This window comes from Heliconius melpomene, chromosome 3 (assembly GCF_056956725.1).
Source record: "Heliconius melpomene rosina isolate 202511_hmr_F chromosome 3, ASM5695672v1, whole genome shotgun sequence".
Lineage (NCBI taxonomy): Eukaryota > Metazoa > Arthropoda > Insecta > Lepidoptera > Nymphalidae > Heliconius > Heliconius melpomene.
Window position 1 is genome coordinate 2,629,506 of NC_140391.1, and position 26,609 is coordinate 2,656,114.

At 32.0% G+C, this 26,609-nt stretch overlaps 1 protein-coding gene across 1 annotated transcript in view; it reads right to left on the reverse strand.

Moving 5' to 3' along the window:
- Positions 1-222: 222 nt before the first annotated feature.
- Positions 223-26,609, reverse strand: part of LOC146539862 (C3 and PZP-like alpha-2-macroglobulin domain-containing protein 8) — a 165,168-nt gene continuing 138,781 nt past the window's right edge. The window contains exons 12-26 of the mRNA XM_085207464.1: positions 25,281-25,469; positions 19,221-19,449; positions 15,448-15,598; positions 9,791-9,949; positions 9,207-9,404; positions 8,801-9,014; positions 8,201-8,483; positions 7,644-8,042; positions 7,123-7,232; positions 6,868-7,013; positions 6,386-6,578; positions 5,997-6,153; positions 5,513-5,664; positions 4,869-5,028; positions 223-4,635 (exon numbers count right to left, since the gene is read on the reverse strand). Coding sequence (XP_085063590.1) covers positions 3,157-4,635; positions 4,869-5,028; positions 5,513-5,664; positions 5,997-6,153; positions 6,386-6,578; positions 6,868-7,013; positions 7,123-7,232; positions 7,644-8,042; positions 8,201-8,483; positions 8,801-9,014; positions 9,207-9,404; positions 9,791-9,949; positions 15,448-15,598; positions 19,221-19,449; positions 25,281-25,469 — 4,219 coding nt within the window. The 3' untranslated portion in view covers positions 223-3,156. The remainder of the gene's footprint in view (positions 4,636-4,868; positions 5,029-5,512; positions 5,665-5,996; positions 6,154-6,385; positions 6,579-6,867; positions 7,014-7,122; positions 7,233-7,643; positions 8,043-8,200; positions 8,484-8,800; positions 9,015-9,206; positions 9,405-9,790; positions 9,950-15,447; positions 15,599-19,220; positions 19,450-25,280; positions 25,470-26,609) is intronic.

Below are 26,609 nucleotides of genomic sequence, written 5' to 3' on the forward strand. Positions count from 1 at the left end.
AACTCAACGCCGCGCTTTGCCTCGACACCAGAGGACACCAGAGGGGATCGAACCTACAACCGTCGCGTTACAGTCACACCCTTGGGCCGCTGCGCCACAACGGTCTTTTATAAGAAAAACAAATAACAAAACATGTTACTTCTAACTTTATATAACTAACATTTAGTAATCTCTCCTCTCTCACTCTCTCTAAAAAAGGTCAAGAAAATAAAACACTACATATATTTATTAATTACCCATCTAACTTTATTATTCTGTGTCAGTACATCGAGGTATCATTAAATAGGTGACTAGCTTACAAAGTTAAGCACGAAAATTTATTTCTCTTTAAAACTATATCAATACACTGCATCAATCGTAATTATTTTACATTTGAAATTGACGAGAACCCACCGCTCAAGCACCTATTTTCATACAACCGTACATTTAAATACGAATTTATTATTTAATTTTATTCTTATTAATTAATTTATATAATTAATCTTAATAATATGTGAAAAAATACAAGCCATATTATGGATATCTATTTCTGAAATTATAATGAAGATAGTTTGTTAAGGATGGTTTAATAATATTTGGAAAATTAGATAGAAAAATGATCGAAAAAAGTTCGAAATATATATAGTATGTGCCAAATAACTTACAGAATAATATTATATTTTCGATTTTATACACATTAAGATGAAGCGATAATCCTTAATAATTAATTAATAAAATAATATCACTAAGGGATAATCTACGGTCAAGTTTATGGGAAAAAATAAATATGAAGAAGGAACATTAACATATAAAGTTGTCATGCATTTCAAAAAAAACAGTTATCAATTATTTTCTAATTAATTTTTCTGCGTACTACTGAACTATTAAACAACTTGCCCGTAATTTTGACTATTTTTATAGAAAAAAGAAATAGATTTTAAGCTAAAAACGTCAGAAAGGCATCAAATTTTAAGATAGAACTAGTTTACAAGATAGGTATATACTAGAAACAGATCTAATATCTAACGAATTACAACAAAATATCTAAGAACAGCTACAGTAAAAGGCCTGGTTGATATTTAAATTAATTTGGCAGATTTTTAGGTCACATCGATTATGAAGCTTGAGATATTTATTATCTTCATACAAATTTCTAAATTATTATCCTGTTCTATTGCTTATGTGGTGTTCCCGTGAAATTTAAAATACAACAAAATGGTGTCTTTATTTTTATAATTATTTTTCATTTTTCGCTTCATGCTTAAACATATCCCGTACATGGTAGGGTAGGAAGAGGAAACCTGGGAAAATATTTATAGATATTCCCATTTTTCACTTTCCGTCGAATTCTGAGGACATTGCGTGTTGAGTGAGGGCACTCAACTCCGCGCCGCCTCTGCACAATGAAAATATGAAATATTTTATCCGAAATACGAGTATTAAATGTTTCATTTTTCCGAAATATTAAATTTCTCATTCGTCCAAGTGGAAATCGAACTCACTACCGTTTACAGTCGCATGATTGTGCTCGTGCATCCAACACATCCAAATTTTTTAATATTGTTTTAATTATTCAAAATATTATATGCTATCTATTTTTATTTTATTTGTTCGAAAATGTGTCAAAACATTTAAAAACCACGCAGGCCTTTAAGAAACTACGTTACATACATAGGTAAAGAAGAAATAGATTAGACGGATGGAAATTCTGGGGCATTGCATATAACTAGGTACTACATATTTATACTCTAAAGGATTATTACGAATAGAGTACGCTAGAAGAAAGACTAGAAATCTCTATAATATAATTATTAAGGAATTTTGGCAACACAGAATTATGTACAAATAACTTCCTGCTTTTTTTATTTCATCTTCCAAATTTACATCTCATTAGAAATTATAGTCAAAACTATTCCTCACTTTTTTAAAATTGACAGAAAAAACTGTCAAAAGTGTTATTTTGACAATTTGTTCCGAAAAACTTTGACCAATTTTGACAGTGAAAAAGTTTTGACTATAATGTCACATGTGTTCATTTTGTATTTTTGAATTCATCTCTTTCCAAATTTCAAATGTGTGTTTATTTATTTTTTAAATTTAACACTCCGTCCCATATATATTTTTAAGATATAAATGTACAGTACACATTAACTTACATAATAGATTAGAAATGTTAAGTGTAAAAGGAATTAATTAATATATTTGAAATAAGTAATTTAAGAAATATTTATAAAATATTTTAACGTTATTAATATTACTCATACATACTCGTACACTAAGGATAGAAACACATAAAGAAAACACGGTGTTCAAGAGGCGCTATGTGTTGTTTTTATATATTTCTAAATATATGAAGATATTCTTTTAAAAAGATATAAAATGAAAATTCGTATACACTTATCATTTCCATCTATTAATTTTAAATTGTTAAACTAGAAATTAAATACAACCATTGAACTTACACAGTCAAATACTCTTATAATACTGTTAATATAAACTAAATCTTACCTTGATACTGTTAGTAATATTTGTAACCAGCGATTCTAGCTTCCTAATTTATTTAATATATTGAAATTCTAAATTTTCAGTTTCATTTTAAGGCGTAAGTTTATGTAGATTATAAGCTTGTATTTATTTCATGAGGTTTTAAGTACGAGTATAGATGGCGGTTGTTTTCTGTGAAGATAGATGAATGTGAAGAAAAACACTAAACGAAATGTAAGTAAGAACCATACAATGTTAAAAAAATCGAAACTACTATGAAATTTTTTTTTCAAAGATGAAAAAATGATGAATTCAGAATCAGGAATTTGTACGAAATATGCTATAGCAGCAACTATTTTCTACTCGAAGTATTAAATGTAAGATTCTTTACAGGAATTCAAAATGGCCTTATTAAGTAACTTCGCTTAAATAAGCTTTCATATACAAGCTTTGAGCATGACACAAACACACTAAGTCACAGCGCTTTTAATTACGAATAAACACAAACACACTTTATTTACATTTTAAATATTAAATATAAACAATTAGTGCTTCCGAACTAACGAACAACTTGTGCTTAGAAATTATTCGATTTTTTTCTCTTTCTCTCTCTCTCTCTCTATTCAACTCAAAATGGCGTGAATATTACAAAAATATGCTGAAGTCTTTGCCTTAAATATTATATAACAATATTTATAATGATCGATTATTCTGCGTTGATTTGTCATCTTCTATATCGATTTTGGCATTATTCGGGTCTTTTAGTAGTTCCCATAAGTTGTTCTTGTCTAATATTTCGAAACCTCCTTTATTTTCGGGCGCAATATCGATTTTTATTTGGCTGTTTAATGATTTGTCTAAATCGGTTTCAGAAATCGGATTCGATGGTATTTTGTGAATTTCCTTGTTAATCGATTTTATCGGTTTCGATATGTGTTTGGTCACTTTATTCGATTTTATAATTGTATCGTCTTTTGTTGTATTAATGTTGATGTCTTTGTATGTGTCATTTGTGTTGATTGACGGTTTCTTTATTTGTGTTTTAGGTTTTGGTTTTTTAGTTCTATAATGAATATTTTTTATGTTGCTTTTCGTGATTGTTGTTATTGTATGAGGCATTGTTGATGTTTCAGTTGATTTTGTTGTTTGTATCATATTTTTTATACTGTCAGTTGTGTTTTTATCCAATTCAGATGATTTTGTTGTAAATATTAAATTTTTCTCGGTTGTAACTGTATTTTTATCTGATCCTTTCACTTCGATCACTTTTGTAGTTGTTATAATAGGAAGTACTGTAGTGGAAATTGTACTAACATTTCCTTTATTTGCTATAACGTTGTTATTTGCCTTAGGTTTTGTAACTACTGTAGTCTTATTTTCAGTGTGATTTATAATTTCAACAAAATTAATAGGTTTAGACTTGATAAAGAACTTCTCGTGCTTATCTCCATAGGTTGCTTTCAATGTACCTTTACGACGAGGCAACGGTTTTTTAAATATATTTGACTTTTTCAAAAAACTTTTGCTTACAGGTACTTTTTGTATAATGAGTTCACCATTTGGAACAGGTTCAATTTCATTGTTAACTTTTTGATTGTCTGTATGGTTTATATATGTTACAGTCGGTATTATTATAGGATCATCTGATTTTATAGTAGCTTCCGTCGATGAATATATTGTTGTGTTATCGTTTATATGACTAGTTGATACTGTCGTAGTATCTAATATTCGTGCTGTTGTTGTTGTTGAAACGTCATTATTAGTTTCAGTAGAACTAGCTTCTGGACTTTCTGCCGTACTTGCATTAACTGTATTAAATGTTTCAGTGCTAATACTTTCAGTACTAGAACTTTCTGTAGTTTTCGGATGTTTCTTTTCATAGTCCGTCCTAAATTCGTAATCACGACTACAAATACGTCCACATTCGCATATGTTATCTATATTTGTATTCGTTTTGAGACTTGCCAATTGTGTTTTATCGAACCAAGTAATGAAGTCGTCATCAGTAATTCCTTTTAATAAGGGACTTCCAGGTCTCGCGTGGAAGAATGTCTCGACAGCTAAATCTGGTCGACTTGAAGGGTAGATTTTGGCGAATGCCGGGCGGAGACTGGTTATAACGAATTTAGATCGTGCTTCGTATGTCACACACACTGGACATGTTGAGCTGATCTGTAATGTAAAGGAAAGAGGGTAAAATAAAATAAAGATTTTATAAGCTATAACTAATGCTTAAAACAATTTTAAAACTGATAGTTCTATAAGCCCTCAAATATTTATATCTAGATTTGAAATAATGTCAAAATTTGAATTTCACTTAATTTTATATTGAAAATAATAATATTGCAAAATAAATATTGATGTATATATTGTAGATTAGGAATTTTATATTATTTATTACTTACATTAGCAAAAACGAACCAAACAGATTCTCCTCTGGACCCGTAGTGGAGGTCAGCGAAGGTAGCTCCATCTAACACCACCGGGTTTACAGAACGTAGTTCGTAACCAGAGAATAGAGACGATTCGAGCCGAAGGATTCCGGAACGTTCTTTGCCTTTCCATCTAAAAAAATATTAAAGTAAGTCTTAGTTTTAGTAGGATTTCTAAAAAATACATTGATACAATAACTGTTAAAAGTATATTTTTTTATGTTTTTAAAGTGTTATTCCATACATAGGAAAGAAAAATACTTTTTAGAAAACATCTAAAAATTTGCCTGTCGAAGGAAATTTGTAAAAATCTCTTTACAGAGATTGCTACCAACAAAACATAAGTTGTAACAAGCACATAAGAATTTCAACGTAGTGACGTAAATTTTCACAAATGATATTTTTTTTGCCTTTATAACAACAAAAACTAATAAACACAACAAATAAATATTTAAGGATATTTATTTATTGTTAATGGGAGCCCCATTTATGGGAGTTTAGCAAATGGGATTTTTTAATGTTTTTTGTAGACGATGGTATCGGTATTAATAGTTATAATTATAAAAAAAAACCCACACAAAACTTTTATTATAATCATGATGATTTATGGAACGTACTTGAAGCAAGTTTTAATGATAAGCGTCGGAAGATTTCCTTGTAAATCTTCAATACTGCTCCTCTCTGGTCGTATCTCTTCGATTATTGCTGCTTGGACGTTGAGAAGAGAATTTTCAGGTTTCGGTATATATGTTGAGTATGATATTGTTCCCTAGAATGAGAAAAACAATGGAATATAATGAAAAAGTCATTAGAGGCTGTAGTAGCGCAGGACCTTTAACGTTCAACTAATGCGATAGGTTGTAGGTTTTATTCGCGCTCGCGTAAATATTTTTTTTTATAATTACCATTTTCTTGCTCTGGTAACGAGGTGCGGCGTTGAGTTCAACCACTCAACATGCAACGCGTCAAAAATTCGGTGGAAAGTGGGGGACGGAAGTGTTTTGATGGGAACGGAGTGTCTTAATATTCGGTCTTCTGCCTACCCTCCTTTGTGTGGAACAAAGCGTGAACCCACAAAAAGAAAGAAATTGAAATAACCACCTGTACAGTAGCACACCCAGCGCCGGTCGCGTACACGAACACCTTAGTGGGCAGTCCGGGCAGCACGAGCGCTCGCGGCGGCGTGCGGGCGCGCAGCTCCAGCGTGTCCGTCAGCTCCATGCCCGCCGTCGCTAGGGACACGGTTAATGCTCGGTGCCTGGAATTTTATATGGAAGTGTTTTTGATAATTATGTATTTAATTAAACAAAAAAGTTGGGAATCTTATATCCTATAATTCATTTTGTTGTTATTTTATCTGTCTGTGAAGACATTTTTTTTTTAAATATATTTTTTTTTCTATGATCTCCAGTCATAAAATATGCATTTTACTTATATGTTTGTATAATAAAAGGTCAGTACTAATAGTGGCTAAAGTGTATGTGTGTGACCTGTCATAGGCGAGACTGGCGTATCTGGCGGCGGCGTCGGTGGCGCGGAAGGCGAGCGCGGGGTGGCGGCGTAGCGTGGACGCCCGATAGTACAGGAAGCGCGCCGCCGCCTCGCCCTCCGCTAGCGCGCCGCGTGCGCACGCGCATTGCAGCACGCGCACGCCCGCCACGTACTGCTCCATAGTTACTGCCTCTGTGTGGATTGTGAAGGAAACAATTTTTAAATACATTATTTTCTTTAAATCCATTTCCTGCGGATTCTAAGTTTATGTCTGTAGTAATAAAAGATATGTAGCAGATAACTTTCGACGTGAATATTCCACACTTATGAAAGAAATATACTTTTTAGAAAACGTATAAAATTTTTAAATTGGCGTGGGTAGTGGACTGTCTAAAGCCTAGGTTTCCTCTGCCAACCCTACTAAATGCATGACACAGCGTGAAACTTAAATAAAATATAATTTTTGATATTTTGAGCTAACCGTAAGAAGTAGTTTTGATGTTTCTTGAAGTTTCTTCCAACAACCAATCTGCTGCATCTTTCCTCGGCGCCGGCCAACCGAACTCCCCTTCTTCCGTTGTTGACGCGTTCCTTAGTATAATAAGCGCTTCAGGTACCAACGGACTCCTGGAAATTGTAAGTAATTTATATTTCCCGATACAAATTTAGTTTACAAATAGTAAAATTGAGTTAGCATTATGATATTTTAGGAAATATTAATAAAAAATATTAATACCTAGCCATGACTAAAGCTAGCACTGAAGCAGCCAAAGCAGCGGGTGAAGTTAAATTATATAGATTTTTTTCCAAATATTTCTGTGCCCGTTTAGCGACATCGGCGTCCACCTGTAATGTACATTATTAATTCAACATATAGTATATAATTTTAGATTATGTATGCCCTGAATGACTCTTCGATGTAATAAAGCTTTATTTTAAGCTTAGGTATTCGGTTTAAAGCTTATATTATTTGCCTTAGCTTTTTATAATACCAGAAAAACAACAATATTAAAACAATCTATTTTGGTAAAGACGACATGATGATAACTAAATGAACTGTACAGTTTTGGTTAAAAAATCTGATGTACTCGTAGTATATTTAAAATATTTCTATTTTACATCTAAATGCGATGTAGATACAGTTGGGGTTCTATCCCGTAAATACAAGGATTACAAATAGAAAATAAAATTTACATAAATTTAAAATATGTAAATTTATATTTTGGGAATGAGGGCTATTAAATATTATATTTTCACCTGATTTTCAACACCAACTTCCAACAAAGCGCTTAAAGTTTCAGCCGTCACTTCAACAGTCCTTTCCCATTCCACGTCATCTTTAGTCATATTACCGTCTTTATCATAATAATAATATTCACTAACATCTATATTATCTAATTTATCAGTATTATTCTTTATTTCCACTGGAAAATAATCAACTTCTTTATCATCTGGTAAAGGAGTGAAAGAACCATCCGAGTTTTGTCGTTTTTGTATCCAAGTTTTAATAGATTGCAGTAAGTTTGGATCGATTGGATAATACGATTGTATTTTGTTGAGAATTTCTAATATTTTAATAGTTGACAAGTGACTGCTGACGGAAGGATGGTCGCTGAAAGAATTGTCATTTTTCCGGAAGGAGAGTAGAATTTGAACCTGTAATTTTTATTTCAGTTGTTAGTACGTTGTCATGTTTGGACTGTATCTTTTTATTTCAATTAGTTAATAAAGATTTGTGCGAATGATTTTCATTATTGATTTCTGCATAAATCAAAAATAATTGTAATTAATCATAATTATAAAAATGTCATAACCTGCTCAGGCAACTTCTTCAAGATCCTCTCCCTTTCATTAACGTCAACCAAATGTGGAATATGTTCTAAGGCCAATAATGGCGCTAAATCTGCAGTAGCAGCTGATATTTGAGAATCCCTCCATACATCTGACCATTGATCCACATTTTGGAAGCTGTATAGTGGAAGATGTAGACCACCAGATATAAGCAAATTTCCTGATGCTGAACCTGGTACTACACCGTGAGGGAGACCCAGCTCCAATACCTGAGAGAAGCCGGCTTCTTCGTTGAAGTTCCATATTCTGAAATGTTAGGAATTTTTCTGTAGTATTTATATTTTAAAGATGTTGAAAATAATACGGTACAAAGTTTCGTTAATTTTAAAATCGTAGATATTATTTTTTTTTAACTTTATTTATACTGTCATGTACAAGATTTTTTGTGTGAAAAATGTTAAAAGTTTTTATGATAGACACAGAATCTACATAATATTAAATACTACTTCAGAATTAATTTTGGATTCATTCAGACCATATTTGTAAGGACAGTAGGTTAACATAATATTTTTTTTTTTCACCTTAAATAATATAATTAAAATAATAAAAACCCCAAAACTCACCTAAAATCAGCCTCATCACCCCACAAAGCGCTAAATCCTACATATTTTATCCTCATATCACTGGCCAAGGGCCATACTAGCAATCGTCGTTCAGCTGGTACCGCTCCCCTACCGACTGACAGCCTCGACCCCTCCCACCACACCCACCACGCGCACCACTGCGTGCAATCTGTTTGGTCAGTTTGTTCTGCACTTGCTAGGTGGACGTCGTAGCCTGAAAATAGGAATTATCTCAGTATAATGCTACAGAAAAAAAGTTGTGTTGAGTAATTAAAATTTTTGTATTAATAAAAATATCTTAAACATTTATTAAACATCAAAATCAATTTAATTTTAACATATAGAATTTTTTTTCACAGGATCAATCAAAATTAGCACAATAATTTAAAGCATAGGTATATCTCACCATGTTTCCCTTTAGCAATCCACACGCGGCTCCTCTCAAATACAACTCTATACATGTCATCTGAAGGTTCTCTTATCGCTGATAAGGCGACGTGAGCGGCGCCCTGAGCTTTCAATTCTAGGACAAGCCCAGCTCTGTTCCTTGGTGCAGCTACCCATTGCCATTCCCATGAACCACGGGATGATACGGCCAAATGTTCTGAAAAGTAAATAAGGAGATATGTATCGATTTTAATTTTTAAAAATTTAAGACAATTTTATTAAATAATAGCTATATTAAAAAGTTCCTCATAAAAGTGTCATTAAATATAAATGTATTAATTTAATTTTAAAAACATAAAAATTAAAAATATTTGTATATCTATCAAAAAATGCCTCAAAAAACGTCAAAAAGTATAATGTTTTGCACTTGTTTTTCGAGTATACATTTGGAAAACGATAAACTACCGACATTTTCCTAACTAGGCCATCGGTAAAACCAGTTTGATAAAATTCAATTCCATTCTATCATCTAAACAACATCTTCAAAGAAAACAAATAGACTACATAACGAAACGACGACTACTAAAAGAAAAAAACACATACCGTTAGCACAAAAATATGCACTCTGCGTATCACTCCTATGAAGGCCTTCAGGCAGCACCAGCACACTCGCTGACCGGATCACTGAGCCAACTAACGTCTCATTGTTAAATGAGGTGTAGGATACTGAACAGTTATCAGCGCTATAGCCGGTTACTTCCACTGGAAAGAGGATTTACTGTTATTTATGGTGTGTTTCGTTATGGTCGTTTTTTTTCAGCTTCACCTCGCGTATAGTAATGTTGGCAGAGGGAACCTAGTGTTAAGACACTCTGTTTCCCACTTTCCGCCGCATTTTTGTAGCATTCATTCATTCATTTTTGAATTCATCGCCGTGCTTTGCTTTGTTACTAGAGCGAAGAAATTAATAATATAAATAAATAATAATTAATTTCTCCTAATGGAATTCGAACCCACAACCGTCACGTTTACAGTCACATGCTTGTTCCACTGAGCCACGATACCCTCTGCCTTTATTAATACTGTTTAATACTGATTATTTTGTCCTATTAATATTAATATTATAAGTAACGTCGTCGTAATAGATTTGTTAGCATTTCATAATTTTCTATGAGGTTATTAAATAAATATATATCTTAACAATTATAACAAATTATTATTTTGTTATAATGGTTTTTCTTTTGCACTGCGTTTTCAAATTGTACTTTTTTCACATACTCTATTTTTTCATATCTTTTATATTTTTTCTTATTTTTCACTGATTTTAGAGACGTAGCGTTAAATAACGGTATCAATCACCAAGAATTGTCTTTTAAAGAAAAGAAAATAAAAATTAGAAATACAATAATCCGCCGAATAGGTACCAACCCAAAACCTCCGTGGTGTAAACAATCAGTCACTTTTCTATTATAGTATTATTCTTGTTATTTGCCATTATTACTTCTTCTTAATAACAATAAACACTATTAATTAAGAAGAATTATGAGCCTCATACCTATATATAAAACATATCAACTCCAATACGAACAAAAGTACTCCCTCTTCATATGGGGTCATATAAGAACATCAATCTCTATCAAAACAGAATCAATAGCGGCGAAACGAGCGCGAAATCGTATAGTGAAGTATCGATACGTGAAATTTGGTACAAAATGAGTCCTGAATCATTATGACGTGTCATTTTAGCTGTAAGCACGTGAAGTGTCTTTTTTAAATATTTTCTGTGAAAATTATTTGAGATTTTCACCAGATTTTAACAACCATATTTTATATCTTTGATTATAATTAATTAAGAGCAGACACTATTGTCTGCCTGTCTATGCAGGGAGGGGGTGTGCCTGTAAATGCCACAGGTTCAGTTCCCACTAGAGGAAATTAAATATTTATTATTTTTTTAGTGGCTGGTGTTGAGATAGAGCGTGGTGATAAGATTTTTTTTAATGTATTATATTTTCGAAACAAATTTAACATATTCCCTAATTCCGAATTCTTATAAAAATTACAAAAGCAAAATTTTATGTGAATCAAATAACCTTAAAAGTACAAAATAAATCGCTAACTCTTGTAACTTTCACCGTAACATAGACATTAAAAATATCGGAACATAACAGAGTTAGGTTCGCGAAACTTTATTAGTTATAGATAATGTCCATTAGTTAGTCGAATTAATGACCAGATAAATATGTCATAATTTAATGTTTATCTCGTCAAAAGTGAAAATGTGATAAAATATTTTTTTAGCTATATAGAGGCAAACAAAGTACGACAGAATCTAGTGTTAGAGCACTCCGTTTTCACTTATAATACATGATGTATGCTTATCCTATTATAAAGCTATAAACGTGAAAGCTTTTGAGGATGTTTGTTCGACGATCACGCAAATATTACTAAACTACAAGGTTTAGTATAGACTCCCATTCCCCAATTTCCGCCAAATTCTGAGGGCTTTAAATGTGAAGTTGCGAAATTCAGCATCGCGTTTTGCCTCGTTACCAGAGTAAGGAAATGAAAATATAAAATATTTCACTCCCCTAAGTCGAAATCAAACTCACAACGATCGCGTTTACTAGCACGCTTATGCCACTATGTTACTACGGTCTCATTATATAAGTTGGCTATAATTTAGCAGTAAGTTTAAGCGGACGAAGCCGGGATGGGTAGCTAGCTTAAAACAATCTATTATATCCAATTATAATTTTCAAAATTGTAAATTAACTTCCATTACAATTCACAAACAATGATCGCCGACTCCCCTCACTTCCACCACGACATAGACATTAAGAACACCGCAACACGACAGAGTTAGTAACGTAATGGAATTTCAGACTTCACCGAGTTTATTGCCATGTTACTATGTAACCCAGTTGAAATATTGCTAGATTCACATAGATTTGCTTCAGGGTGATTTAAATTGTATTCAAATTTTACATTTTGGTTCATTTTCTTCTTGTAATTGTGTAGTTCTGTTCTGTTTTCTTTTTCATATTGTTTTCGCTATTATATTAAAAGATAGTTATGTTTTACACTCAGAGAAAAGATCTTAGTTCCTTGTAACGTGGAATGGAATGTAGGTTAAACTAATAACGATTGACTGAGATTTTTAATTAGATTTCAGCTGGTAAAATTGCTCTTAACTTAGTTTTCCTATAACCGTATCTCAGTACCAGCAAGAATACATCAACAAAATAATTCATATAGATTAGACAGAGGGAACCTAGTGTTAAGATACTCCATTCCTCATGAAGAATTGTAGAAGAATTTTATGATTTAAAATATATAATACTTTTGAATTAGCTATAATGTTTATTTGATAAACATTTGTAGCAATAACTAGAATAATAAATAGAAGAAACACTGCTTTGAATAGCAACTGTCATTTGCATAATTCACGAAATGACGTCATTAAGCGTGATTGTGCTGACATGTTCGATATAAATGTTAATTCTGTTGGTTTAGTTACATAATTTAGCTAATATATTACCGAATATGGATTATTACGTTAATGAATTGGTAGTGCTTAGTTTATGTGGTTGTAACGTTATATAGTGGGTTCAAATCTGGGACATGTATTTTCTATGCAAGAACTTAGTAACAGATTTATTGCCCTTTTGTTCTATATTAGGGTTCCGTATCTCGTAAAGACAAAACGCAATCCTTATTGGATCACTCGGTTGTCCGTCTCACAGACTGTTAAAATAATTTATCTGCAGATTGCATGGAGGTATCAAGTTGAAATTAATATGAAATATTTAGGTAAAAACATATAACTTCTAAGTCAACGCAATAAAAAGGTACGATTTATTGACTGAGATGAAAATAGACAAAAAGTCAGAATTTGCACTACAAATTTAAAAAATTAAACAAACTTACGCGTACGCCTGCTAGTTGTAGGTACTTTCTCTACAACCCAGGAATTAGTACAGAACCATCCGTAAGTTAAAAAAAAATCTTTCCCACAGGTGGGAATTGAACTCACAACCACGACAACGTATGAGCGGCATAACCATGCCGTATGTGAGTGGATTTAAATCCTGCTGTTTTCATTGTATATCAATGACTATTACATTTATACATTTGGATTTAGTACTATAGTAATGTTAGCTTTAATACAATGTATTACAAGGTTTCATTAGTAGCAACGCGACAAGAGGGAAGTAGGTTAGGTAATGTTAGGATTTTGGTTAGAAGTAAATTTGTCTTTGTTACGTTATACTAACTTATATGATCAGGTTTATAGAGTAAATTATAAATTTATATTCGAAGCCTCGAAGTATCACGCACATTGCAGAGTAGGATAAGGAAACTTGGGATCCTAGTCTTAAGATACTTCCGTTCCTCATTCTTCGCCGAATTCTGGAGGCAATGCGAGTTAAGTGGCGGAACTTAACACCTTATTGCTTTATTACCAGAGAGAGGCAATGAAAATGTAAAATATTAGATTTTTCTGACTGGGAATCGAACTCACAACCTTTACAGTCGCACGCTTCTGCCTCTGCACTACCTTTGAGGTCTTTTAATCCTAAATAAACTATAACATTCATAACCGATTATATAATATACTATCTAAACATACTTCACAAACACTATAAAAGAAGGTATAAGGAGCTTCCAAAATGACAGGTGTTTACAAGGCAAACCCGCTCTAGTCTCCACATTCGACTAACACAAATATATGAGAAAATTGTTTCACATAACTTACAAAAAGTTTATGCAATAAAGAACAAAATCCTTTGGCGTGTTGTTGAACAAGATTGTGTTCGAGCTTTCCTTTTGTGTTACACTGAAAATATTCTTTGAGAAAACTAATAATAAATTATATTAAATGTAACTTACAAGCTGTGTAAAGTGTGATTATATGAGTTTGTTCGTGTACACGCTAGTACGGATTTTGTATGAAGTTTTATAATATTGTTATATTAATAGCTTTATGCTATATCCTGCAAATAGCAGGGTGAGCAGAGGGAACCTGAGTACCTAGTGGGAACATTCCGTTCAAAGGGAACGGAAAACACTTACGTTCTCCACTTTCCGCTGAATTCTGAAGACATTGGGAGTTGAGGGGAGGAATTCATAGCCGCTCTTTGCCTCGTTACCAGAGCAAGAAGATGAAAATAAAAGCTGTGTCAAGTTGGCCTCAACTATTTAGTAAATAAATGTACTAGAGTAAGGCCGATATTTTTTAACAAAAATCGCTTCTATATAATAATTATTTTATGAAAATACCTCGATGTTATAATTAAGCTGCGAACAGCCAAGAATTCGCATGGGGAACTTCATTTAAATATTTTGCTTAAAAGATTACTTGGATGAAGATTACGAATAATTTTATTTTGTCTTTCCGTCCTTTAATATAAGAACGGAAAGATTTATGTTGGAAGATTTCTTTATCAGTACTCATCTTTAGTGGTTTAAAGGTTAGGTAATAATTATTTTAAAATAACGTAGCGCAGTGGTTATGCGTTCAACTAGACTATGGGAAATAATTCCATTTGTTTTAATTACCTCGCTCTGAGAAACACTACGCGAGGTTGAGTTACGCCGCTCAACGCTTAATGATTTTAAAGTTGAGTGGTGCGTTCAAAATGGTTGTCTTAACATCACTTTCTTTTACTGAAAGCTTTCTTTATAATAATTGACATTCTATAAATAATATATGTAGATTTTACGCTTTTGCAGATTAATTTTGGTATTTTGTTATTATTAAACAAGAACAGAACAGTGCCTTATTTTATATGCATCATAGAAAACTTACTTCTAAATAAACTTTAAGGGTGTTTTGAATTTCAGTTAAGCTTAAACTACAAATGATTACAAAACAGTATGTAACATTCAACAACTGATTTGATTTTAATACGATGATAGTGGATTTGATTCCCGCTCATAGAAATTATTATATTTGTATTGTTATTATTTCCCCAATGTAGTTTAATGTCTACACCGAGTACTTAATAGAAGAGTTAGAATTGATAAATCTCTCTTAAATCTGTGAACGATCTTAAAATATCATTGTATTTCTTAAATTATACATCTATGAATAAAAGCTCAAAGATCATCATCATCAATAAAAGCTCAAAGATCACAGATCTCAGATTTGAAATATTTCTAAATACGGGCCTTAGTTATTTCCATGGGGAGCAAAGTTGCAGGTAAAAGTTAGCTATATATATATGTTAATATAAGCAAATACAATCAAAACTTACCAGTAATATTCTTCCTTCCAGGCGTATCAACAGCGACGCGCACAACCAGTTGTGTTCCTCCACGAGGTCCAAGTCGAAGTCGCTCTGTGACATATAGGGCTCCCGTACTAGCGAAAGCCGCCCCCGCACTTAATGCTAGAAGTGCTGTTACCTGAATGATGAATTTGTTAAAATTATTTATAATTATTATGAAATTATTTAAAAATTAATTTGTTCATAATTTTCATTACATTAATTAAATGGTAAGAAGAAGAATATAATAAAAAAAAACTTTATAAAATCAACGAGTTAAAACCTTAAGTAACTTAAGTAGAGCAATTATTTGCTGTTAATTGTTTTTAAAATAAAGTAGTTATTAAAATAATATATTGTTAAAATCAAACAAAAGAATTCCCTTTAGATCGAATGTTTTATTTCTAGAAAGAAAAAAAAAATACAACTGTAGATAGTTTAAAAAAATCGGGTTCAATGCAACAAAACTAAACAGACTAAAATTGTTTTTTTTTTCTTACTTGTTTTATTATTATAATTTTTACCATATTTTTCATCTTCATATTTTTTAAATATTTAAACTAATAAAAATATTTCAGTTGTTTCCAAACTTGAAGATTTCCAGAAATAAAAATAATTTATAAGTTTTATAGAAGTGGCAGTCAACAGAGCTACGATAATGTTTCTCAACTCAACACGTCTAGAGATAACAAAACTTAATCTCATAATCCTATACTAAAGGAGGCGTCTCTAGAGTATCGTTCAGTAAACTACTTGGTTATAGGGAGTGACAAGGTTTGATAAATTTAGTATAATTTGTATAGAATAAATATTGGACTTGGTTGGTATATGCTTAATTGAAATTAGGATTGGGATCAATTAGGATTCAGGCTGTCGTTTATATATGTATTTAGTATATACGATTTTGAGTGTTTTGAGGTGCAATGTGCTTAGAAGATCTGATTATAATAGATACCAAAATTTTTAATGAAAATGATTTCCTCTTAGAGATATTTTTAATAAAAAATAGTATAAAATGTGTGGAATACGGTAGGTATGTCGTAATCAAAAAACTGTATTTCTCAGGTTAGGCAGAGGAAGCCCAGTGTTGAGACACTCCACTTCCCACCCACAACCTTTAACGTTAACTTTCATTGCATAAAATTACCCCCACACCCAAAAATACACTAGCGTTGAATAACAATAACACGAACACCTGCACAAATTTCCACTCAACTATAGTCCATTCGTTATAGCTGTTGAAATTCTCTCCCTGGAGTCATTTGAAATGGGACAATGCTAACTAGTTCGCAAGTCCTAGTAGCGTGATTACGAGTCGGTCGTTGTTTCGGAAAATTAAAACTTTTATCGTCCACGTTTTGTTATCTACAGGAATAAAGCATTCGTCCCCTAATTATGTTGAGCTTTTTAAAGTTTGAGAAACTTTGATTAGTATAGTTGATGGGTTGAACAAAGAGGTGACGTTGATAAGGATTGAGTTGTTTGTGGATTGTGAATTGAATTTTCACTTAGTTTGGAAAATATAAAATGTATTGTATGAAGAGATTTTTTATTTTTTTCTCATACTTTATGATAAGCGGGGTAGCCTTACAGAGAGAGCGGCTCTACATACCTCGTCCACTGTAGTGTCACGTCACTCCAGTATCATCGAAACTGTGTTTTCAGAGATGAACTGAGGTGTCACTGTGTCTCGCGTACCAATTAAGATTTAATAAAAGTAAATACTTACATATTTTTTCTGAATAATATAGACTTACATTGTATTAAATATTATATAACTCATAACTAGAACGCACGTATCTTATCTATATAAGAAAATTCATATATATTTTGGTACTGTAGATTACTTGGAATTCCCTATAGGATTTCACGGAGTAACGCCGATCGCAACCTATCGCTAACGCACGTGTGCAACTGATGGCCTTTTACAACTTACGATGTATTGGATCGTAATATATGTATACTGGTATTTGATTTTAATATATTCGTCCTATGTTTCTTTTTTTATGGATTTTATATGTCATACTTACGCAGTCAAAGAGTTGTACATCTCTAACTAAAATGGGAATTAAGGTGTAAAATATAGAATATTTTTTAGCTTCACTTTGTATCCCTACTATCCCTATTACTGCGAACTTAGTATTGAGATATTCCATTCTCCATTAAGACACTTCCGTTCCCATCCTTCTTCCGGATTCTCGTGGCATTGCTTATTGAGTGGCGGGACTTATCGCCGTACTATACTTCTTCACCTCAACCACTAAGGAAGTTAAATAAAAAATATTTCACTCCTCTGACGGGATATCGAACCCATAATAATGAAGTTTCTCTCTCCTTTCAGTATATACTCCCTATCCATACACATACATATGTATATACAAACCAAATATATATGTACATTTTCTACATTGACATACTAAAATTCACGTTAGCTTGTTAGAAATATTCCTTTATAATACGACATTGTAAATATGAAGTAATCGTTGATCGTAAAATGTAAATGTTAGCTTTCCACAGTCTATACAGATATTAAGTGTGATGGATGCGCAGAAGCTTTTACATTTAATAAATGTTTTTTATTTTCCTTTATATATTTTTTATTTTTTTTCCGTTTACTTATTTTTATACTGTGGTACGTGTGTAGGTACATATTATGAGTATGTTATTACGTAATTTTATCATCTTTAAGCATCTTGTATCGATTATGGGCGTAGGAATAATTGCCATTCGAGGGAATGATTTTTTTTTTCATTTCCTCGCTCTGATGGGAAAGCGTGGTGTTAAGTTTTACCAGTCCACGTGCAATGTCTCAAGAATTCGTGTGTATTGTGTGTAAGCACTACACTTTTACAGCCTATTCTGTTATATAGCAGGATATAGCCAAAACTTAAAAAAAAATTCAGACATTACACAATAAGTTGAGTTTATACTATTATCTAAGAAATGAATATTAATTTAATTTCCATCGTCGTTTATTCCGGAAGGCACCCATTATACAATTTATATCAATATAGAGAGGAAGCATGTATATTATTAAGGAAGACTCTATAAGATTAAATTTAACGCCATGCACTGGTTGATCTGACACCTTCAAATAATAATTGGTTCTACCATCTCCAAATCAATTTACCTTTCCAAATATACCGACAGTGCGCTACGCACCAAATATCAGGTATTCTTAGATTGTTTATAATTGACTGTAATCGAAAATTAATCTTATAACGTAGCAATAAAGTCCATAATCCATTTATACAAATGTGAACAACGAATTAATTTATATAGATACAATTTCAAGTAAAGCAAATAATATACGATAACATTTATAAGGGAGCGTCCTGAGTAAATACAATTTATTTCGTTATGTTGTTATATTTAGACAGACTCTTCAGATGTAAATAGGTTGGAATATTCGGCTAGGAATGTTTATATACGGTTAATATTAAAAAAAATATATTTTTTGTTGAAAATGTTAAAGCTTCATGCTGTGTCCCTAGCGGGCTAGTCAGTGAGAACGGAGAGCCAAACGCTAACCTTAGCGAAAGAGATACGTAGAGACCTCTCTACATATCTCTTTCGCTTCGTCCACTGTCATCAACCTCTTCATGTATGTTCTCTGTGGGGTCCTCATGCTTTTTATGTGACCTTCCACCAGTATCTTTGATACTATATTTTCAAAGGTCAACCGAGGTCTTATTTCCTCATACGCTGTTATTACTAGATACTACTCAAAATATATAACAAATTACTATAAAAATACTCACATCCATACAATTATTGATATTATTTGTAATCTTGACATCCACTTCAACAGTTTCACCAACTTTCAGGGCGGGAGGTAGGGCGAAGTCGAGTTGAATTGGTCGGAAAACGTTGATTGTTCGAGGAGTTGAGAATCTAAGACCACGATTTGATAGAGACAGTGCCCATAGAGACCATCGACCAGCTTCTGATGGAGCCGCTATTGTGACACCGTCAGTTGATAATTGAGTTCTGAAAATAATAGTTATTTTATTATTTTGTTATTTTCTATAGCTTCTTAATGTATCTCGCATGGAACCTATTGTTAAAATGCTCTCTCTATTCTCTATTCTCCATTCAATTTTCGAGATTTTGCGCTTTGACTAAATGGTGGAACTCGGCGCCATGCTTTTTCTAATTACAAGCGAGAGAATGAAACCAAAAATGAGTAAATTGCCCCCAGACGAAATCTAGTCCACAACTTTACAGTAGTATTCAGTTGTGTTAAGCAACGACGCGACGACCTCGTTTAGTGATATTTTTTAAAACAATTCCCGATTTAGAATCGATTTCAAACGTTTTCATACACTCCCTTTTAGTTTTACGATTCATTACAATAATATTATTAAAAATTAATTAATTAATTTAAAAAACAGGTAAATGCAAGTTTCACTCGCCCACCGAAGTTTCCAATTTCAGAATTGTAAGTCACAGGGAAGTAAAATTTATAAAACTTGACAAATTTAATTTTACACCATATGCACTTACGAGTATTTTGTATGAAATGAACTACAGATCAGTAATCAGTCAGTAATTATTTTTTTATAATAACAACTTTTCACACACGACGTTTTTTCTTTTGAAGTACGGAACTCTAGAAGTTTAAAAAAATATAATAACCCTAAAAATACTTAACCAATATTTGATTTATATACAACCGATCGTTTAACCATTCCAAGCAATTATTATCAAACGATATTAGTTCAAAAAATCCAATTTAACATAAATTACCCAATATCAATGAACATTATACAGGATGTTGTGATAATTTGGTACACGCACGCTACAAGCCAAGCTTGCTGTATGATAATTAAACAGAACAACGAAAGGTTTTTATCGAAAAACAATATCCGCAAACCAATTCGATAGCTTTAACTGACACGAACGAGTAATGGACGCTATATTGAATATGTTTTTGTAGTGTTATTGTATTTTACACTAGTACTGTTTAAAGTTATAAAAATGTATTATTTTTTAATAATTTGTTTAAATTAATACTTTTTTATATTTTGAAATTCTTAATTTAATGTAAATATACTTTTGTATATAATTTGTAATTGTACATTCTTTTTCATGATATTTTTTCAGAAACTTGTTTCTTAATATAATTTACTATTAATTATCATTTTAGAACCATTTGTATGATAAAAAAAACCGGGTAGAAAACTGCTGGTGGTACGGAACTCTCCGTAGCTGACTATTCCGTTCCATTCGGAATTAGTTTTCTAATAATATCTATAATTAGTTTCGGAATAAATTCAATATTTATCTGATAAATTCAATATTTATCCTCCAAAACAGAGCCGTGAGAAATATATACAGGGTGGAATTGAACTTTAAATGAAACCACAGTTTTAACTACTCTATAAAAGCCTAATATAATTCAGAAAAAGAATAATTCCCAAAAATGAAAAAGTTATTTTTTCAAACAAAATAAATAATAAAATTATCGTTTTAAAATAAAACGCCATTTGTAAAGTATAATATAAACACGCACACACTTACACACACTTACCTGTCAAAGCGGCAACTAGCGTAGGTATGTACTATGTAGGCAACGGCGGCGAGCTGATGTTAAATTAACGCAACACTTAGGAATACACTTTACACACACTTTTATTGAATTATTTCTATTAGGTTTTTAATTTTACTTTTGTTGCACTACAAACTCATATTTTTATTTTCCCTTTTTAAACTAACACTCATTTTTAACATGTTTACAAAATTATTACAATTATCATTTTTTCTCACTTTTTTTAACAATAAACATTTTCTGTCCACATTACATTCAGCTCGACAATGACCCATATTATTACACTTGAAACATTTAATATTTCTTTTAATTGTAGCATTTCTTTTTACAATTAATGCAGATGATGATGATGACACAATTTCCCTTCGTAGTAGTATTATGGTTTGGAACTTCCAAGCATTCCAATTTTTTACTCCTTCCAGTTTTATTACTGTGCTGTTTCCCTTCCATCGTGATTTTTTGCTTGTTTTTCTTTTTTATTCCTTCCCGGCAACTTAACCTCCAAATTTCAATACCAACGTCGAAGCGTCGCGTGAAGTAACGCTGTTTTAAACTCGCCAGTATTTCTAATTTTCTACGATTGATGCAATCTTCTTTATTATTGTTACGACGTGGTCTGGGCCCATAACCCATTGTATTTATATGGTTTAGTAAATAGCATTCAGCTATAATTCAACCCAACTATTATTGCGCAGAATGTACGCGCCGAACCGATTCGATGGGAATCCCGGTAATCGGTGCGGCGTGAGCGGAGTGTCTTTGTGCAGATAACAAAATTATTTTTTAATATTGATTGATTGTTTAATATAACACTATAATTCATAATAAATGTAGATTATACTTTTTACGCATGATTTGATATTAAAATAATTAATAAAATTATCAATACTATTTACAAATAATTACTAAATATTAATTTATTTCGTATTGAGTTTTCGTAGGTTCTCGTGTAACATTATAAAACTCGTTTAATATTTAATTTTTATACGATTTTCGATCAAAATAATTATACAAATATAAATAATAATGAAAATCTTAATAAAAAATTTAATAGTATATTCGATAAGTATTTTAGTTAATGGCAACTATTACAATGTTTTTAATTATCTGTGTAAGAATAGAACTTAGCCGCGGAACGGCTAAGTTCTGTTGTATTTACATTATTTTGTTCGACTTTATACGTTGAATAATTATTAAGTGTTTTAAATTATTTGGATGTTGTTTAATATTAATTTTATCATTAATCAAATTTCTAAAATCGTGATGAATGTTTCGTGATCGTGATGATGTGATTACTGAGTATTTTTCTCAAATGTGAAACTATTGTGTCAGTATTTGAGTGTACTATCAAAACATACATTCTTTTAAGACATTTCAAACAAATGTTGAGTTTAATATTACTTATGATGTAAATATTAGTGGTAGTAAAAGGAGAATGCGACAGCGACGATGTAAAACTAATGTTGAATGTAAGTACCTATCTATTGTAGTTCAATATCATTTTGTGTGTTAAAAATTTTGAATATAACTTTGTGGGTGGTTCAATAACCATGCAGTATTTCTAAATAATTTCATAATAAAGGTGATATACTAAATTAACTTAAAGTAGGATTTTATTAAACAATTTTAATAAGAGCTTTGAACGTTTTTTAGATTTATAATAAATAGATAATTGCGTGAAAAAGAACGCGAGATATCGTTCTTTCTCGTTCGGTTTTGACGAATGACGAATGAAAAGTAGAAGTTTGGCAACGCTTAGTAGTATTTTTGTAGTAGTATGTGTATGTGTGTGTCACACGAAATACAGGTATGGAGAAAAATCGTGAAATGAAAAAAAAAATCCTACGTCGAAACTGTTGAGGCATCTTGATTAATTTCTTTAGCTTCGGGTTTCAAATATTTTAGCCTAGATGCAGTTTCAATAAAAGAAGCGCTGCCTCTTATATATACACTAAGAGCGCGAGATTCTCTGCGAGATGTTTTCAAAGATGCAGGTATTCTTACAGTTGTTTCCCAATTTATATACTATAATATTCTCTTTGTCCGACAAAATATACATTGTCATAGTAAACATAGTGACAATCATACGATAGGAACAAGAAATAAACATAAGATTGTTACTCCAAGTTTGCGCCTCCAAAAAGTTAATAAATCTTTTATGGGTCTGAGCATACGTGTATATAATAAAATTTCACAGTGTATTCTAGATTTGCCACTACCAAAATTTAAAATATCAGTAAAAAAAATTCTGATAAGTAAAGCTTATTACACTGTTCAAGAATACTTAGAGGACAAACATGTATAGAATTAATGTCTATTGAACGTAATGCAGGATAGCTGCCAGCTAATGTAATAGATTGTACCATTGATTTTGAAAAGAGCAACTGTTGAGTTTCTTGCCGGCTCTTCACAGCAGAACTGCCTTCCGAACCGGTGGTAGCTTTTTATTCATATGTTCATTCAACGATTCAAAAGTGCTTATAATAAGTTTATTTGAATAAAGCATATTTTGAATTTGAATTTGGGTCAACAACATGCACTCATTGTAATTGTAGTTTATAATTGTATATAGGGTGTTGGATGCTCCATAAGCTATATATTTAATACTTACGCTACTGAGAGACTCACAGACAACGCATGGACGAAACTACTGAACTTAAAATATTCAAATTTAACATGTAGATAAATTAGGAGGTGTAGCACTAAAAGCGTGTTTCTCAAAATTTTTACGGGAGAGGAAATACAACGAAACTCTCCATTTTACGTTAGACAATTCAATCCAACAGATTTGTGGTCGACGTCTAGTAAAAGTAAAAATTGTAATAAATATAAAATATATTACTGAATTTAAGCAGTAAACTAAATAACTAACTAAGTAATAAATAAATCAGAATTAACTTCAATAAATCTCCAACCTGTCCGCTCATCTCGGTCGTAACTTATCCGTTTTGAATGACACACTGCCCGTCCGGCTATCAGGAATGTTTCCATTCAAGCAAATGAAAAAGCTACGTGACGTTGTGATGGAATTATGGTCCACTAGCTCTGGCCGATGGAAATACCGATACATTCTTTGTGCAATGTATGTATGTTATTAGTTAATATATCAGAGGTAGGCAGAGGGAACCTAGTGGTACTTCTCGAGACGTTACGTACTCGCCAAGTGGCATTCAGCTCCGAACTATGTCTCGCTACCAGAGCAAGGAAATGAAAATAATTTATTTTACTCCGAGTGGAAATCGAACCTGTGGAATTTCGAGTTTACAGTCATACGCTGTACCGGTGCGCCTTAAAATTTCTATAGTAAAACATATAAACGTTTGTCTGTACATGAATTTAATACTTTAAAGGACGTTTGATTTTGGATAAAGAACGTTTGCCTCAGTCTTCCTTAGCTTGCACAGATTCAACAGTCGGGCTGTATTTGCCAATTTTCTTCAAGAATCCGATTTTTACCAAAAAAAATCACAAACCACTGAAAATCGGCTAACATGGGGGTTAAATGGTACCGAGGTACTGTTATCCATAGACAATCGTTGATCCGTCGATCGCTTTACTCTCTGTATATACATATGTGTAACCTTATACTTAAACAGAAATCCTAGCAAATGGAATAATAAATGTTAATGCTACTAAAATAACGTTTAAAATTTCGATCCTGATAGGATTTTAAGAAGACGCGTCACTTAGGCAACACTTCTAACAGATGACATGGCGTCTGACAGATGAACCCTATAACTTAAATTAAGATATTGGTTCTCGGCGAGATATGTCAAAACTTTAATAGCTCATAATTAGGTATAACGAGTTGGCATTCGTGGATAATAAATTTTATCGCATTGCGTACTGAGTAACGGAACTTAACGCCGCCTCGATACCAGAGCGATGAAATGGAATGGAATGAAATATAAATAAATATTTCGTTTCCTCGAGTGGGGATTGAACCCACAACCAGTCCAACCAGCATTTACAGTCACACTTTGTGGTCCTACACCACGACTGGCCTCAATGGAAACAATGAAAACTTGACAAGTAATTAACCGGTTTTCAAAAGCTGTACATTTTAACTTAATTGAAAATTTATGCCTAACGCACGTATGCTACAATTATCACATTATGTCCCACATATATTATATTATAATTAATGCTATAATTCTAAATTAAATACGTATGAAATGTTACCTCATTGGAATATGTAGAGGGAACTTGGGAATCTAGTGTTAAGACACTCCATTCCATGTGATCTCCTAATAATTAAATAGGTACTCACGTATAATTAAAGCACTTCCACATCCACAATCTATCATGGGACGCTGGTGGTACAAGATGGGCTGGTGCTCGTGGTACAGATGCTGTTCTTTGTCTGTATAGCACGCCGCCACCACACGCCCCACCTCCGACGAAGAGGGAGACGCCGGCTGATACGAACTCTGGTCCTGGTGGATCTTCGTGATCAGTGCTAAGGAAAAAAATATGTTATAGAGAAAATGTTATAGAAAAAATATTAATATTTTTAACATTTTATATAGGTTAAATATTTTTTTTTAAATGTTGTATAAATATTTTACAATTTCGATTTAATTAGAAAGTTTCTAAAATTAGCCTTATCACATTTCCGTTGAATTTCCCCGCAATACCTCAAGAATTTAGCGGAAAATGTGGAACGGAGTGTCTAAGCACTACGTTCTCTCTGCCTACCCTGTTGCAGAATGTACAGCGTGAATCTAAAAAAAGTGTATTCTATCTTTAATATAAAAACAATGAATTTATAGATATACGAACAAGAAAATCAAATATTATTCGATGGTTTTATACAATCGTAAGAAAAACATACACGTACATGAATCCACGTTTGATATTGTTTTTTCAGTTGTTGATAAATGATCTGTACCAGATGCAATGTTGGTATAGTATTGATTTATTGCAACATTATTATATTATTGTTTGAAAAAGCAGCTTCTAGCTTTTTCTTGTATAACAAGACAGGCAGAGGAAAAGCAGAACTAAATGTTAAAATACCCCCAATTTTCGAGACATTGCGCGTTGAGTGACTATAGCGGAATAAATACAAAACAATTGAACTATAATCATGAGTGGAAATCGAACCTATAACAGTCGCGTTTACTGCCTACGTCACTGTGCTACTGCGCCAGAACGGCTATAGTTGTTTTATTTTTTTGTATGTACATGAATATAAATATTATCAACTAAATAAGATCAATAGCTAAGTGTATATATATTTTTTATGGTAGCTATTATTTTATAGACAATGTAATAACTATATTTAAAAAAATCAATTAATTAATTATTTATAATATTGCATACCTTCCTCAATATTCTTCAAAAAAATATTAATAAATTATTTTTCTTATTCATTATGTTTTATCCAATTACAATCCTACAGTCTAAAATAAAATCTGTACATTAAATGCTACTAGAATTTCTTGCATCAATTTAATTCCAACAGGAACTAAAGGCAGCTATAACAAATTAATCACGAGGTAGAGTTGTTCACAGTTTGCTGCTAGAAAATACTACCCGCTATTGGAACTAAATCTATCAAGGCGATTCAAATACTTAATCAACCTGGTTACTTGTT